Here is a 17,913-nt window from a genome sequence, read left to right on the forward strand (position 1 = left end):
ACAGGCCCCCGGCTGGTGGTGTGTGACAGCATGGAAACATGGACTCCACCCGGTCTCTCTCGGGCGGTGGACTGGTAAGGAACTTTCAGATTCCCACACTTGTACTGTTTCCCAATCGATATCGCCGTTGGAGCGCTTTTTGCGTTTCGGTGGCGGCCCGGACACGGCTTCAGTTCCACGAGAGCCTCGAACGATCAATTTTAAGCTCAAACGGAACGAGCTGACAGTGTTTTGTGAGTATTTTAAAATACTGTCATTTGAAAAGGTCCAGCATTTTGAGGGGTGCTCCGATTGGTCGCTACGAACCTGAGAGAGTCAGTGGGATTGTTTTATGTTTGACTCGGCACAACCAAACTTGTAGCCCGTCGACGATTCATGTTTCGAAGCGAGCATTCCTGAAACCGCCACCGCCGGCCGGTGCCGGTCCATTCCCGGCGCGGCCGGAAGCAGGGAAAAGCGTAGCCCCTTCTCGCCGACATCCGGCCACCAATGAGAAGGGCGCGCGCGCGAGAGACGAGCATCGTTAAGACACACGGGGGAGAGCCATACGCATAGCGAAAAATGAAACGAAAAAAAAGAAATACTTTCCAGCACCAACAATGAGGCAAGGCGTCTTTCACTTCCGTTCGTGCGCGACCAAGACGCGCAGCGGCAGCGGCACACGATGATCTCATTTCTTCCGTCCAAACACACTCCGTTTCTTCATTCTGCAGCTTTCACGTCGGGAGGCTGTGGGGGGCACAGGGAAACGAGATGCCCCCCTTGAGGGCGCGCGTGAGCCGCATCAAGATTTACTTCGGCCGCCCATCCGTCAGCCCGATCAGTCGTCCGAAAGCAAATCTTTGCCGGCCGCAGGCTTGTTTTCGGGGGCTCTCTTCAATGCACATCGCCCGACCAAGACCAAGACCGCCGCGATCATGATCGGCGTCCCGCGCGCGCCCTCGCTGGGTGAACATTCAACGAGACCACCACCCATTTTTGTGGCCCATGCCTAGAAATCTGCAGCCCAATTTCTGCTCCGCGGTCGTGCACCGTAGCTCACCGGCCCAACACAGCTAAACACTTATGCTCTGCTCCGCCGACCGGCCTGCCGTCTGGGGTCTGTGTGGGACGCGACTTGGGACCTCCGTTTTTCAGGCCCGGTACCTCCCCACCAGCAACCCAACAACGATCGGTTCGTAACGGACCAGCAGCACCGCAACTATCACTCTCGTTGCGCAAAAAATGTGTGTGTATAAAAAAACCAATACCCATAACACGACGCGGAGGAGCTCCACAGAGACTTTCTTTTTCGATGCATTTCCACCAATCCGATCGACCCGTGTAGGGGAGAAGCAACAAAAAGAAAACTAGCAACAGTTTAGGGTGAGTGTTGAGGACGATTGTTCAACAAAATGCTCGACATGAAAATGTACATAAAATTCAAGCGATTTTTTTCAAAAGCGAACAGGATTATGCACTTCGTAGTTCCGAAATCACGGGGCTGGCGCTTTACAGGTTTTGAATAAATCTGTCTTCCATTTTAGAAAATGAATCCCTTAGCAACAGAATTTTTAAATTTACTAAAGCTGAGCAACAGGCCGAAAACGCTAATTTTTCCAACAAAGTGGTGATTTGCTTCAGCAACGAGGCAGCTTTTTCTAGCCCGTTTCAATTCCGAGCGATACACCCCCCGGATGAAATTACATTAAAAACTAAATTTTTCATGTGTTTTTTATAGTTCCTGTTTGAAACTAGCCAATAAATAACCCTGCGCTATTTGCGCCTTTTTGGGTGCAGAGGTCCAAGCGGATGGTGACATTAAACCCGTGCCTTCCGAGAGATGCTTCTGAGGAGCAGTCCGATAATGGTTTCCGGAAACCCAACCGCGCCCCGCCCGTGTTCTAGGTGGGTTGTAAGACTATTCTCCGACACTGATTCGCACCGAACCGTAACGAGCAGCCCATAAATGTGTAGCAACAATATGTTCGTAACTGGCCCCACGATCAGCCCGCAGGGGGAAGAACGCGCGAGTGGACTTCGATGATGAGTGTGTGCCAGAGTCTAATGTCCGCACCCGGCGCGGCCCGGCTTGACGTAAAATTATGGACAATCGCACTCGGAAAGCACACGGCCGACGAAAGAAGAGCGCTTCCGGAACCTACGCGGGGGAATAGACGATAGCAGACGCCCCAAACACCGCAAAGAAAACCCCCCAGAAACATTAAGCGGAGCAACACGTCCAGATAGGGCCAGATTAACTCCCCCCCCAATAAATGGCACAGGCCACACATATTCCAAAAGCTTTCAAAACCACCGGCGAAGAACCGGGGATTCGGTGAAGCTATCTCGCAGGGGCCTCGTGACGTCTCTGGTGGTGCGCTGTGGCGGAATGCGCATCCTTCTCCGGCTCCAACGGCCAAGATTTGGAGGATGCGAAGAACGGATGGACGGGACGGCAAGGACACCCCTGCGGCCGAGAGTGTTGCTGTTGCGATCGAAAGGAGTCAATGGCGGCTGGCTGAGAAAAGCTTAATGATTGAGCCGAAATTCGCCACCAAGAAGGTCTGCCACGGGGGATGGTCGTTTGGTAAGTGATATTAGAAAAAAGCGAGCAGTGCGAGCGAGTATTGATTTTGCCCTTATCGAATATTCATAACTATGTTTCCTGCAGCACGTGCGGCAAATTCGTTATCACGCTGACAACACGCAAGTTTAATCATTGTTGAAGGGAAATTCGTTTGCTGTTTGCTGAATCTACAGGGTGGCTCACTTACCTAATACAAAGTTCAGAAATCTTTCTACCTTACAGTGGCTGATGAGTCGATAATACCCGTAACCAAAAGCTGACCCGCTGCGAGCTTCTTTTTCACTTGGCTCCACACGCCAAGGAAAGTACGCCGGGCGCGCGTGTGTAATGAATCGGACGATTGGAGAAAGCTTTGATTTAAAAAACCAAAAAGTACATCATCCGAGACCGTACTGCCTAGCGCGCCGGAAAATCTTGGATGACGGTCGACGACACCACCGTCTCCACACAGTGACGGGCTAACCGCGGCGCGGCGCGGCGTGGCGATGTGTTCCGCGTGCCAAGAAATTACTACCGTTCCATCATTGTGCCGTTTCTTGCGCATCCGATTCTTGCTCCCGTCGGTCGGTCGGTGGGTTTCCACCTCTACTTCTTGACGGCTGCCTTGGCAGCCAAACGGTCAACTCGGCATTATATGCACAGTGGTGGTGGCATTTGGCGGAAAATTGTCGACTAACGAGCGACTAGCGGCGAAGAAAATTCGAACCATTTTTGTGTGTACATTTGGGGCACATACTTTCCACTCATTTCTTCGCCCGGTTCAACTACAACAAATGTGTGTAAGTGTAATTTATGACAAACACACGGCGCTTTCCAAGAAACAGAAGCTTCACACGTTACTCCAAATAAAGTATTTCGTATCGAATTTCTGGAACGAACCCCCCGAGGGTGGGACCGGATGTGGTCATGATGCCGGTGCCAATTTACACTACGAAGAGTTTAATCACACTTTTGGCGATTCAATTAGGTGCAATCGCATTCTGATGAGTCGTCAAAAAAACTCCACTGTTTCGGGCGACGGTCACCGGACCCGGAACAAAATCGACCGGTGCAATCGCGAGCGGTACAGAGAACAAGAAGATGAGATTCGCTTTCAAGACGAACTGTACGCGTTGGTGTTCGCAATCAAGATACGCGCATGCATCATGCAGAAGCTGTAGACTGTTTCATTATGTCTAAGCACGATTTTAAATGAACGCCAACATTTCAAATTAGAAGTAAAATCCATTTTTCTTTCTGTATTTAACGCTCTGTTATCTTACTTAACAGTACATTTTTACAAAATTACATTCCTGTTAACCGTATGCCAATGATCGAACTTTTGAACGAACATTACGCATTAGCTTAGTACAGACCGATTTCCGATTATTTTGGACACTTTCTTCCAATCTTTGGCGAATATTTCAATGGCGTTGGTTGGCTTTACATGTTTTCTCAAGTTTGCCCTTTTAAGTGCTCAAAAAGTTTCGATCGGTCTTGCCTGTAGACAATTTGGCAGATTCATCTCCTTCGGCACAAACTGGACCCCGTTGAATTGGAACCAGGTTACCGTATTCTTGGAGTAATGTACGGATGCTAAATCCGACCAAAGTAGTACTGGGTCTTTATGTTTTCGAATCATAGGCAGTAGGTGTCGGTTCAGACATTCGCGGATGTAAATTTTGGATTTCATTGTCTCCGTTGTCACGAACGGTTCGGAATGCATGCAACACTCGCAAATGGCTTGCCAAACCATTGCCTTTTTTCCGAATTTTTCAGTAAAAATGGATGTATCTGCATCGTCAGCATTCTGGCGATCCAGAACAGTGTAATACTAGGGACCCGGAAGAGTTTTGTAGTCAAATTTGCTATTGCTATTGCGTTTCGAACCGCTCCAATGCTTATTTTTCCCTGTTTTGCAAACTGACTCAGTGAAATGTTGGAATAGTGCATTATTTGTACAAAATCTGTTTGCGCTCCTCTGGAGAAATGCTTCGCATTTTCACCAAAATTCAGGAAACCACCATTTTTTAATTTAAACTGTATACTAAAAGAATCTGTCGAGTTTAACACTTTAAACGTCATGTGGAGTGAGTAGTAATCTGTCAAAATCGTGCTTAGACATAATGAAACAGTCTTTATGTTCCCTTTCGGGGAATCTGTCAAGCAGAGACCCTTGAGACTTCTGCTAGTTGGCCGGAAATACCGAAAAGTATCAAAGTATCATCCGGTATGTGGCATTTGACAGCTTATGATGTGTTCTGCGAAGAGTTAGTTTTTCTTTTGTTGGTTCCGCACCAGTTGTTGTTAGTGGACAACACTCCACCTAATGATCTAGAGAGCATTCCGCATCGGAACATTGATCCTTCTCGATATTCTTTAAAATCTCCAGTTCTCCAGTGCTAGAGGGACTTCGCCGGAGGTCATTTTCGATCATTGGCAGAAGCAGCAGAACGAGAAAAACAAAAGAAATCGGGAATCGGAGTTGAGCGAGAATGAACGCCGACGACGCAAGTAGAAGAAAAGGGCTTATGCTTATGCTTAATGTTCATGTTTACACCACGCGGCGGTGTGTGCGCACACCTACACAACACAAACCACACACACTCGGATGATACACCACACATCACGGGGCTGCTGCACGGTAAACGGTGCTTTACGCCGCCGATCACGAGGATGGATCGTCCGGTGTGCGGAGGGCCAGCAGGAAAACACAAAGTTAACAACAAAAACGAAACACAAGAGCGACATAGCCAGAAACAAAACAAAAAAGAGTAACCTCGTTGATAATTGTGTGCTGGTGGCGATGTCGTGGCGATATAGTAAACAAGAAGATCATTCTCGTTCTCTCTCTCGCTCTCGCTGTCGCGCACCAGATTCCCTTGTGCCCTCTGCGTTCCCGATCGGGGTACCTGGGCCGGGTGGGCTGGGGTGGTCCAGCGCGGGCGCGGGTTGATACTTTTTTCTGGCTCCGGCTCCGCCTTCGTTCCGTTCGTTAACAACAGTCACCCGCGCGAGAGCTGATGTCTTGCGTCCGTCTTGCGTTTTGCCGTTATGTACATTTTTCCCCATGATCTTACACACCTTCGCCCGCGAGCAAGGCGAAAGCAGTGGTGCTAGCTTTTCAGCCGTTTGATTCGCTTTGTTGCCCGATACCACACGAAGGAGCAAGCGGCCCCACCGACCGACCAACCGAGCCGCCGATGGCCGTCGCCAGTTTTTAATCTCTCTCTGCGAGCCCTCTTCGCGCGTGGCGGCTTTTTACACATAAACCCCCAAAACTTGATTCCTCCCGATAGGCTGTCCAGCATTACCGTCTTTGGCGATATCACACACATAACTTCTCGTTCGGAACTGAACGAACTTCTTTGTGTCCTGGTCAACCTAAAGCATGCTGGGGTGCTACTCTTCAAGCGAGCTGTACCTATTCTAAATTACATAAACTTTTACAATCATGTACAGACTTGGCTATCAATCAGTGACGGTGCAAAACTGCCATTAAGCTCGGACCTTAAAAGAACGATTCCACTTCATCGTTCAATTACTCCTCATTCGTTCTGGTTGGTGTGCGTGGTTGACCGACACTGTGCACCGTGCACGAAAGTGCAACACAGCCGGTGCACAGGCCACAGGACTCGCCACGGAAAGGCTCCCTTTTTTTGCGTTTCCCTTTTCTTGCTTCGCGTACGGATATGTTGCTTCCTTTTCTATCGGGCGGAGGTAGCGGAACGGTAGCGAACGGTATCCTGCGACTCGCGAACCGGCAAAAGGTATACAGATTTCGAATACGTTTGTAGCTTTGGCACAGTGGAAACTTTTTCGGGCGAAACGGTTGTTCCTCTGCAGCTCGTTTGTCAACCTGACCTGGGGAAATTCACACAAGCAGCCAGCGCTAGCATTTCTCCGTAAACCCTCCGTGTTATGGGGCTAGGAGGGCCAGCAGGTAGCACAGAGTGCGAAGCAGCATAGAAGGCTCGGCAACAACCAATCACAACCGGGACACCGGGTTTCCGAAAATGAAAAAGATGATCAACGAAAGAGGCATTAAGCAGAATTGCCGGAAAACGGTCGACAACAAGATCATGCATTCCTCTTGGGCACGGCGCATACCGGGGAAGGTGTGTACGGAGCTGTGAGGTGGTGCTAGACGGCGCAACAGCGTGTGCCCACCGACGACTCCGGGAGCGAATAACGATGGAAAAAGGGAACACGGGTTATGGAGGACGGTGGTTTCCGTTCTGCATTCTTCGACACACGCGGCACGGCAACACACAACACCATCTCTCGGCGATATGAACGATCATCATCTCACCCACCTCAGTCAGTCAATCATGCGCCCGTGATCTATTCCAGATTCTGGACGAAAGAATGCGGAAGAAAAGAAGCTCTTCTTGGGCGCATTAGTATGGATTCGTTTTTTTTATTATGTTCGTGTTACGTCAGGCGCGTCACTTTCGAGTTGATATGTGGGATTACCAGAAAGTTTAATTCTAATTCCTAATCCACACTCACGCATTTGTTCCCAGCGCGCGCGGTAAGGCTGACACCCTGAGAGTGTCCTTTTTGAGATGGCTACTTGACACAAATCGACAGGTTACAAGAGCTGCCCTTTTGCTGGAATTAGAAATCAGGGAACTTTTGTTTCTTTCCAAATAGGTGGTGCATTTTTCGATGCTTGAACATTTATTAGAAAGGTTCATTCATCACATTTATTCGTGAAAAATAATTTCCGTTAAATGTCCACCACGATTGGCTTCGCAGTAGCCCATTCGGACGAATTGTTTGAGCACATTTTCGACTGTCTGTTGTCCTATCTCGGCAATAGCAACTTGAATTTGTGTCTTCAGGTCGTCAATAGTTGCTGGTTTGTTTGCATAACATTAATCTTTTGGCGCTCCCCAAAGATAATAATCCAAAGGCGTCAAATCGCAGCTTCTTGGAGGCCAATTCACATCACCATTTCTGCTGAATGTTCGATTTTCGAAGATGCGGCGCAAACAATCGATCGTGGTTGTCGTTATAGGGCACGTGGCGCAATCCTGTTGGAGCCAAATGTCGGATAAGTTCTCAGCTTCAATTTCGCCAAAGAAACAATTAACCAACATTGCTCGGTGGCGTTCGCCATCGACGGTTACGACGGCTCTTTCTGCATTCATTCATACGGCATCCGATGATGCCGCCAGACCAAATTTTGCACCACACAGTCACTTGATTTGTGTGCATTGGCTTCTCTTGCACGGTGTATGGGTTTTCCGAACCCGAAAAATAACAATTCCGCTTGTTAACATAACCACCGAGGTGGGAATAAGCTTAAATGAAATGTGTTTTTCAAATTTCGTACCGTTTGAGATTAGACCTACCACTTTGGAAGTAAATTTTTAATATTTCCCAGTTTTCTTCAAGCGCAAAGCGACCCATTTCGTAAATGTGTAAGTGTTTACTAAATTTCTACATTTTCCAGAATCAAGTTTGACGTTTTAAACATCAAATAATGGGTAGTTCAAAAAGTGAACGGTTATTTGACCACCCTGTATAAGGTTTAATAAAATCGACTTACATGTTAATAATGGTTGTGTGTTTCCTTCACTTAGTTTGCGCTTGACAGGATCAATTTTGTTCCGTTTCGGTGCCGAAGTTGTCACTATTTCTGTTAGTCTGCTCAATAAAACAGCTTTCAATTTCAGGCATTCACTTTGCACGGCTTTTCCTATTCACTATACACTGAAATGTCGGCGTAACACAATCAATTAACTAATTGACAGCTAATAGCACGTTAAAAACATGAACGAATCTATTTAATCGCCTCGTAAACATGGCGAAATATGTTATAACTTTTGTTTTGTAACTGTCGTCTCGCGAATCGCACATAATCGTCAGATTACATTCTCCATAAGGGTTTTCAATTTCATTTACTGAAAATTCGCGTACTTCGAGAACAATTGGATTGAGTAACGAAGTGATAAACGCATTCGTTCGAAAAAGCATAATAAAACAAACAAACCACGCACAACGCAAACCACCAACACAACAAATACACACCAACTACACTAACAGGAGTTTTCGTAATACAAAAAAAGTCTTGTTTTTAGTTTATTCCCCTTCTCACTCGACGCCGTGCGTTTCTCACTCTCGCCCATTCGCCTGGATGTCACAGGTCGCTTCGAGCGTGTCTTTCGCTTCCGGACCAAACACCGCACTTTTCACAAACGCGCCAGGCAAAAGGACTCTCAACAGCGGCGTTTACCACTACCACTGCTGTCACCCTTTACGAGAAGGCACTTTCGCCCTGTCACTGTCTCTCGCATCCGCTGGCGCCGAGTCGCTGTGTCCCGCTCTCTCTCCCATCGGTTCGCTGGCTCGGGTAACTAAAAACAATTTTGTCCGAAGGGTCGCGCATCGCGTCGGTTACCGCGATGTGCTGCTACGTGAGCGTGAGCCCCGATGTTTCTCGGAACACTTTGCAGGCATGCACACACGCACACGGACGCAGATCGAAACCGGAATCAACACACATTCATGCACATTCCCTTTCTCTCATTCTCACTTTTCATCCCCTGGCAGCCCACACCATTTCCTTAATCACCCACCACCGGCAATTATTGCTTCTCACCGTGGTGAGCGAGAAGCGGCGTAGCTCACTGCTCATCTGTCTGAACCGAAACAACATTGCCGATAGATTGGTGAGCACACACGGCCAGGTGATAAACAATCCACCGGTTCAGCACCCTGGACCGTTCCTCGTACGACTATTTTGCCACAATATACAGTTTGAGCTTCGCAGACACCTTTTTGATTATTGCTACGTTTATTATTTCACTGGGCGACTACACAACGTACGCTTATTGATGTTTCTATTATCGTTCGTTCCATTCACAATACTCCTCAGCACCGAGATCAGCGATTGCTGTTTCCGCGATTATAGCGCACCGTCAAGACTACACCAGCGATAGAAACGCGCGTTGCGTACAGAAATTTAGCGAAATACAACTCCGTGAATGTGCTAACCGTTTTACATCCGAAACCGGAAAACACGTCGAATACTTCAACCGAAAACACGTAAAACTCGACGTTATCACACAAACGCGTCCGAATCCGGCAAAAGTTGTAATTTTTTGATTTTTTTTCTGGCTGCTGTTTCTATTTTCATGAATCCGATTGTTGAACCTAACTTTGAAGCTTCGAACCTGACTCTGTTTCTGAACCTGACCAGCGAAAAAAAAAAGTAAAATAAGAAGACATGAACATTTTGCATTTTTCTGTTTTTCTGACAACTGTCAGTTTATAAAATGAATTCAAATCGGCTGTTTGAATGCATTCAAATTTTGCATTTTTCATCCAAATTTTGCATTTTAAAAACTAGAAGAATAAAAAAACCTCTCTCTTTTCTCTCTTTGTTTCTCTATTCTCTCTCGTTTTTCTGCGCTCTCTGGTTTTTCGACCCGAAGTTGATTTCGGAATGAAGGAATGAATTTGTCCGTAAGAATGAATTTGAAAATCCCGAACTTTTTTCTCAAAATTATTGACATTTTATTTTGATTTGTGTTTATATTTGCAAGTTCAAGAGACATTGAGTTTTGGCGCGAGAATTAAAACAGTTTCATGATGAATTTGTGTTAGTATTACAAGTAATAATTAAGTTCAAATTATTTTGCATGTCGTTCGCCTTGCTCGCCAACCAACGTGAAAGATCCTAAGAGGTTACGCTCCGCTCCCTAAGTTACGCAATCAGTGTGCAGAGACCTTTAATGTTTGAATACGCCAACTGTTCTTCAAGTTTGTATTAACCGATGTAAATTATATACTCGTATGTTTCAGTTAGGTTTTTTGTTTCAACTTTGAATCTGTGCTGGAAAATTGTTAGACCAAAGCATGATGACGTTTCTTAACAGATAAATTCAAAACCTTGGTGGTCGATGATCCCGTCCAGAAACAATCTGCCATGTAAACCAGATGTAATGTTACCAGCACATAATTTGGTACAGCAACGACATAAAATCAAAACGCACAGTTAAAATGGTCGAATGGTTCAATTACTTAAAAATCCTGAATTTGAACTAGATGACAATCAACTAAAATGATGCATGGCAGACTAACGGAAAGATCTTCGTTGTTCGTTGTTGTCGGATAGGTAGGGACAATTTTTATATTTCCATTAAAATTTCTCCGATGGATCGATGGGTAGTTTAAAATTACATTCAACGTTACAGGCACAGTAATAATTACTCAATAGTTCACTAGTGGAACGTAATCCCGCTATGGCACACGTTGAGTTGTCTCGGAACACATGGTTATGATGTGGTCAAGCATTTCTACTTTTTGCGATAGTCTAGCACGTTTTGTCCTCTCGCTGTAGATCGCAGAGCACGTTCCTTCGCTCCAAACCATCACGTTCCCTGGGTACGCACACGCTTTGTATTTTGCTTTTACTCCAAAACAATTTGAAACAATCCAACCACCCTCGCTCCGGATGGGTGGCATCCCCTCATCGAAAACAAACGGCCGACTCCAAATCCAAGTTGTGCGTTCTCGCAGGTGGTCTGCCGGTCAGCACGGCTTCAAAAATGTAACGCTTCATGCGCACGGCGCGTGAAAGGGGGCGAAGGGATGATCAATGTGGCCACTGGCCACTGGTCCTCAGTTCTTGGTCGGCGTTGACGAAGCGATGATCGCGCACCGGGGGCTTTAGTATCTTCCGATTCACGCCCAGCGCAGCATCGCAGTGTTTAGTTCGCGGTACCCTTCGTCGACATCATGAAGTTGGGCAGCGTGTTCAACCACAAGTTTGTGCTAGGCAGCTGTAACTTTATCTTTATGGTAAATATCATATTAAAAGTGGTGCATCGAACGATGAGTGGAAGAAGTGGCTCATCAGCAGAATGTCCATGAATGGATTTTATTGTTCGGTGACACACATCGTTAATTAGACCCGCGGTAATGAGTTCAACTTCCGCTCTAACTGTGCAGCGTTTTGCAGCTCGAAATGCGGAGTATTGATCTTCAGTTTCTGCCCGGAAGACAAGTGTTACAGTTAAATAAAACGGCAAATTTAAACATGACCACAGTACGCCGATTAGAATATTGCACTGAGATGCATTCCACGTGAGACCTGCGATGAGTCACATATGAGCCTCGTAGAACTTCCTTGCCGGAAATGGTGAAACTGGGAGCTGTGCAACATTGTTCCGACAGTGTGGGGACTTTTCGTGAAATTGTACAGCGTTATTAGTGTCAATCATAATGCATGTAGTGAGTTTAGTGTGTGTTTGAGACAATTATTAACATTGTAGTACTCACGCAAACGTTCGTTTCTGCAATGAGACCGTTACGCCCAGAACTACCACGCTGAAAACGAAGCCTATGTAGCTGGACAGTTGAAATATAACAATAAACTCAAAAGGGACAGTCTGCTGCAGCCGCAAAGTTTTGGTTCGGTCCAGTGATTTCAAACGAAACTGTGAAATGTTATTTTGAGAGACAGGAAGATCGTTCCGTTTCATCCACGCAATTACGGAACGATCGTCGCTTGCCGTACAATGCCGCGAAATGGACAAAAACGAAATGAATGCACAGCGCCAACGGAAGAGCCAGACACCAATTACTATACCACGCGTGTTAAAATCTGTACCTATGGATCTGGTACCGCCATCGGATGTATGCTGCCAGGTGTGCCGACAACGCTGTTAACCGTAGGCGCGCACTAATAAAATGCATGCTTAGCAGCGAAATCGGAGTTAAATCGTGTGAATACCGAAGTTGCTCGCTGCTTCGAATTATGCCGGCCGTTTCATTTCTCCGAAACGCGAAGTCGTTTTTTTCGCTATCAACAAACGAGAGAAAACGGCCTTTACACGTGTATCGTACACGAAATATTACGCATGCCAGCTGGGAAAAGTTTTTTTTCCGTTTTGAAAGAGAGAACATTTTGCCGCCACTTTGTTTCGGCACAGCATAAACGTGTAATGGCCGCATAACACGAATCTGTTTTGCCGCGATCAAATCATCCAACATCATGCTGTGCGCCAGCAACGATCGATTATCGACTAACAACGATACCCGCACATGGCCAAGATTGCAAATGCGATGACAATTTAAAAATTAAACTATGGTGTAATTATTTGTTGCACTATTTTATTTGTTTATTTGATTTTAGGCACTTTTGTAGAACTACATGCTCCGTCAAACCTTTATGCTATGCCGTCGCATTGCTGGATGGTGGGAAATTGAGTTATTTTTAAGTACTTCCGTTTAAACATTTCCCATGAAACGATTGCGATAGGTGAGCAGAAAATGTTCTTACCGGGCCATTGTACTAAAACAAAATGGCCAAACAATATGCATGTGGAGCAAATGTTACACCTGTATGGTCACGCTTTTCATCAAATTGCCCCCCGCGTCACCACGCGTCCGAAACCATCTCACCGGGCTTCAGCACGTAGTGACGAAACGTGTTCCGTTTCATGTAAATTATGTAGCCCCTTTTATTACACGGGAATGAAAGGGGTTAATTATAGTGGGTGAATGTCAACGAACTGAACTGTCGTTGGCATTGGAGTTGTTTGGCGTTGAAACATGTCGAGTATTAATTGCCCGTAGCATCAATGATTGATCGATGCCTTAACCAAGGCACAACAGGAAACAAGAAACAGGAAACGGACAACGCCGAATACAATTAAATCTAAAATACTCACCGTGAGAGTAAATAACTAACAACATCTCTACTATTTACAGCTCTGCGGCATTACGTTACTGTCCACGGGATTCTACTTGTTCACTGACTCTCCCAGAATCCTACTGTCTCGCTTGCTGATATCGGCTACTGATCAGCATCGCACACCGCTATCAGAACTAGAACAACCGCTGTTCTACTACGTGGCCTTTGGGCTAACTACCGCAGGGCTCGTGGCCATCATTGCATCTTTGCTCGGATGCTGGGCGACATGTATGAACACTTACTGTGTGCTAACAATGGCAAGTTTCATCGAAGTCCATAAGAAAGTGCTTATTAATAATGTTATCTAATTCCCCGTTCTTGGTTTTTACAGTACTTTCTGATCATACTTGCTCTCCTGATCGCGGAGTTCGGTGTTTGTTTGATGATCACCGCGTGGCCCCAGTGTCTGGGGTTGAATCTGAACGAAACGGCAATGGTCAAAGCGCTGCAGGGAAGCTACGGGGTGCCGGGCCACGAGCAGTTTACCGCCGCGATGGATCTGGCCCAAACGATCTTCGAATGCTGTTCTATAAATACGAGTATCAACTACGACACCTCTCTTTGGAAGCTTCAAAGTTTGGGCAAAAAAGAGCTTACCGTACCGCTGACCTGCTGCAAGCTGGAGAATCGTTTCGAGTTTTCGGCTTACCTCGACCCGATCCCGATCAATTCGACCCTCTGTCAAGCTCTGCAAGCACACGATTATGAAAAGAGTCGGCATTTAGATGTGAGCTTCTTTACTTACGTTTCTTGGGTTAAATTCGAAACTCAAAACTATCCTTCATTCCAGGGATGCCTGCATAAGATCGAGGTGTGGTACAGGGAGCAGTACTTTCTTTTCCTGTGCGCCGGGCTGATAGTGGCGGTGGTTGAGTTTTGCGTTCTGCTCAGTATAATTCTGAGTTGCACTAAGCTGCCGCGAAAAACTCCTCTGCCGGTCCGAGCGAATCCTTTGCCTGCCATTCCGATCCCGGGATTGCCAACGAACCGGCGGGTGCTGGACAACATCTACGAGCACGACCTGCCGACACCGATCCCGGTGACTACGCTCCGGCAGTCGTACATTCAACCAAAGGAATACACCAAACATCGACAAGATTTACCTTTTAACAGTAACACCCATTACTATCAGATATCCAAAAGCTACCTAGTTTAAGGTCCGTTCGAATGGTTCCATACGTATCGGCATTGTAGGTTTAGGTTGTGAGTCTGACGGACGAATAAATACCAAATATTTTTCAGTTGGTTGGTTTTTTTTAAATTTATTACAACAAATCAACATGTTGCAGTTTCAAAAATCCAGCTTATTCCTTACGCCTCCGCCGCTGCAGCTCATCGTAGGCACTAGGTTCTGAGTTTGGGTATCATCTGCTGCCAAATCCGGTGGCAAGTGCAGCTTCTCGATTACGAATTTGCTGCGCTTCAGTTTAAAGGCCAAATCACGTGTCTCTGGCGTGAAGGGGGCCAGTGCGTTCAACGCCGTGATTTTTGTAATGTTGAGAAGCCCGTGGTATTCCTTAAACAACGGGTTTGCCTGCTCTTCCGTCTGACCGGTGAAAGCTTCCAAGCCGAACGAATAGTCGAAAAGATTCGTCACTTTTGTGCACAGATGATTATCGTCCAGATGGCGGAACAGATGAAAAGGCACCGTAATGAAGCACACGGACAGCGAATTTCGAACGATCGACTTTAAAATGGTAAGAAAGTGTACTAGCTCTTTGGAAAAACTGCGATCGTACCATAGAGGCGATCCGACCGAATGAAGACAAATTCTAAACACGTTCTTGGCCACATCTTCCGAATCGTTCAGAGCAAATTGTGGCTGTTTTGCCTTGCGATGAATATACGAAAGCAGCGATGCAAAATGTGGGATAGCGAATGGACCAGCAGCACAGTCCGCTTCCTGCATCGGCTCATCTCCACTCCAGTAGCTAATATCCTTTCCGGCCAGTGTCGAAGGATCCATGGCCTTCGTTAAATCAAAAAAATGTCCCAGAGATTGGGACGATTTTTGCTCTGAATCAACCGGTGTCAGTTGATTGTACCGGAACGCGATTCGCATACCTTCTGCCGACGGTGGGCCAGTTTTCGTCGTGTGACTTTTTTCTTCGACCGGTGTTGGTAGCTTCCGCATCTACAAAGGGTGGCAACATTGATTGTACTATTAGCAATAAGCGTGTGCGGTAACCAGCTTACCATCTGTTCGGGATCTTCTTCCATCGTGCCTATCAATACGCTGTGATCGTTGACGATTCCCTCCGCGAGGAAGTATTTTGCCAATACCCGTGCATAGTTACCGTACTTATCTTCTTCTGTAAAGTAAAATACACCGCTCCGTGTTAGGGACAATCCGTGATTTAGTGCCTGCTTCAGTGATTCAACTTACCGAGACCTATGACCGAGCCCAGCGGGAAACCGCCTCCAAAAATGTGATCCAATGATGGATTTCCCGAAGATGTAACTGATTGGCCACTATGAACAGAAAGGCGAACGCCTTTAATGTTAACGGCACGACGGCGCTTAACAAAACCGGACATTTTCTTCTTGCATCTACACGGTACCGGTCTTCAAAAACAAATCAAATGTAAACAAACGCGCCATAAAGGAAGACCATGTGCAGTTGACATTTTGACACTGGCTTCAACGAACTAGTAACAAAATTATGAATTTCTCAACTTAAACGGAAAGTAAGCAACGAAGGTATTAGTTTCTTTCGTGCACTTTCTAAATGTTTTAATTATGAGTTAATCAGTGATTTTTGGAGCTATCCGTGGATAAATGATTTTTTCTCGAACCGGTTCTCGAATTGTTTCTCGAACTTCTCTTCAAGGTACCCACTGTTTTGTTTACCATCCGTGGTTGAGTAGGGATCTCAAACTGACAGCTGGGTGGCAAAGGTTTTGTTGCTTTTTTGTGGCGATCTTCTGAATTGGTTTTAGCCTTGATCGTGAAAACAACAAGTGTTTCTTGAAACAGTTTCATATTAAGTTCAAAGTAGTGTTCTTCTAGCATATTAATTTCTCATACTCTGTCCAGTATAACTTTGTGGCACATTCGGGCGTAGTCTTCACCGTATTCCGCCTCAGAGCGCCCTAAAGGTTCTCGCACGGTAATATTAATGGTCTGAAGGTGACTTGCAGTTTTCGTCCATTCTCGGAACTGTGCCTCGTTCATGGATTATGCTTTTTCCTATACCTAGGCGTGCCCTCGGAACCTTCCGGCCAGAGTGGGTTGTGCGATTTGTTCAATAATTTCCTTCAGTTCTGCTGTGCATCCAACGAAAGAAGCTCGTCGCTGAATAGAATTTGCCGGAGTCCACTTCAAACGGTTCTCTAATGCCACAAGAAATTAAAAGAGAACGGAAAACAACGCAGGTAATGCCAGTTCAGTAAAATGTGTTATGTTGTTCTGTTAGCAGAATCGTTACTCGAAAGATTTTGTTTATGATGAAATCTTCAGTAGATGATATAAAGCTCATCGGTGCACAACGTATTGCCTCGTGTGGCACTGGGTGTGTGTGTGCTAGAATTAATCGCATTTCCCCCTCTACCCTTGCCTTCCCTTTCTATATTTGTAGTCAATGATGCGCCCGAAATCAATTCACTGGAATGAAGTAATTATCCGTTCGCAAAAACACCATCATCCGCGCCATTCAAATGCCCTTTTCGATCCGAAGGGAATCCGCTGTGCTGCTGAGTCGCATACACTAAACACCCGAATGTTGTCCCATTCCAGGCTCCCCTTTCTCCGTGCCCGATTCCGGACATCAGCGACGATGAGCTGGTTTCGATCACGGTACGGGACCTGAATCGTACCCTCAAGATGCGAGGCTTGACGCGCGAGGAAATTGTGCGCATGAAACAGCGTCGCCGCACCTTGAAGAACCGAGGCTACGCGGCCAGTTGCCGCATAAAGCGCATAGAGCAGAAGGACGAACTAGAGACGGAGAAGACACAGGAGTGGCGCGATATGGAAACCATGCATGACGAAACAGGACGATTGCAGGAGGAAGTAGATTCGCTACGCAACAAATACGAGGCACTACGGAAGTTTGCTATTTCGAAAAAAATTCCTCTGCCGCCGGAACTTGATGTATGTTAGGCACGCCAATGAGCGGTATGTAATGATGCGATTGTTTGTGATTTATTTTAAACCAACTTAGAGTATTTGTGCTCGCTTCAGTAGTACAAACTTTCCAATAGTTATAAGTGAAGTTTGATAATTACAGAATAATACAAGTGTATGTTTCACAATTCTTATTTTCGTGCTAGAAAGAAATCTCAACCTTGTTAAGAATTATCACACGATGAGAGACCTTTTAAAGAGGGGCCTGTTATTTGAATATGTTGGGTACAAGAAAAAAGTCAAAATTATACAGGAACCAGGCAGCGTAAGCCAGCCCAGCCCTGGCAAATTGTGTTGCTGCATGGTATCATATCATATCGTGTCGTCAATACCTGATAACATTATCACTCGACTATACTCGATTGTCATGGTGTAAAATTGGAGCATTGCGTTGAAGACATTTTTAGCACGCCAGACAACCTACGCATTTATGTAGAGTTGATTGCGAAAGAATCGTCTATCGAACAGCATGATCATTGCATACAATCAAAATCATATTATAAATCGAAATTGGCCATTCTGTTAGATT

General features: G+C 46.0%; 3 protein-coding genes across 5 annotated transcripts; 2 read left to right on the plus strand and 1 right to left on the minus strand.

The window, feature by feature from the left end:
- Positions 1-11,299: 11,299 nt before the first annotated feature.
- On the plus strand, positions 11,300-14,415 carry LOC128268326 (CD151 antigen). Its single transcript, XM_053005384.1, has 4 exons — positions 11,300-11,362; positions 13,277-13,516; positions 13,591-13,986; positions 14,050-14,415. Exons 1-4 carry the CDS (start codon positions 11,300-11,302, stop codon positions 14,413-14,415), a joined length of 1,065 nt encoding a protein of 354 aa, XP_052861344.1.
- A 95-nt stretch (positions 14,416-14,510) lies between these two features.
- Positions 14,511-15,798, minus strand: LOC128267662 (elongator complex protein 4). Its single transcript, XM_053004548.1, has 3 exons — positions 15,646-15,798; positions 15,456-15,571; positions 14,511-15,393 (listed from the first exon to the last, which is right to left on the minus strand). Exons 1-3 carry the CDS (start codon positions 15,794-15,796, stop codon positions 14,551-14,553), a joined length of 1,110 nt encoding a protein of 369 aa, XP_052860508.1. The 5' UTR covers positions 15,797-15,798; the 3' UTR covers positions 14,511-14,550.
- A 383-nt stretch (positions 15,799-16,181) lies between these two features.
- On the plus strand, positions 16,182-17,502 carry LOC128267350 (transcription factor MafK). Of its 3 annotated transcripts, none has more exons than XM_053004163.1 (4): positions 16,182-16,388; positions 16,459-16,633; positions 16,837-16,872; positions 16,995-17,502. In XM_053004163.1, the coding sequence occupies exons 2-4, from the start codon at positions 16,595-16,597 to the stop codon at positions 17,358-17,360; spliced, it is 441 nt and encodes a 146-aa protein (XP_052860123.1). In that variant the 5' UTR covers positions 16,182-16,388; positions 16,459-16,594; the 3' UTR covers positions 17,361-17,502. The 3 variants fall into 3 exon arrangements, with proteins under 3 accessions (XP_052860123.1, XP_052860124.1, XP_052860125.1); XM_053004164.1 differs by having other exon boundaries at positions 16,182-16,368; XM_053004165.1 differs by lacking the exon at positions 16,837-16,872.
- Positions 17,503-17,913: the final 411 nt, after the last annotated feature.

Source organism: Anopheles cruzii, chromosome 2, assembly GCF_943734635.1.
Source record: "Anopheles cruzii chromosome 2, idAnoCruzAS_RS32_06, whole genome shotgun sequence".
Taxonomy (NCBI): Eukaryota; Metazoa; Arthropoda; class Insecta; order Diptera; family Culicidae; genus Anopheles; species Anopheles cruzii.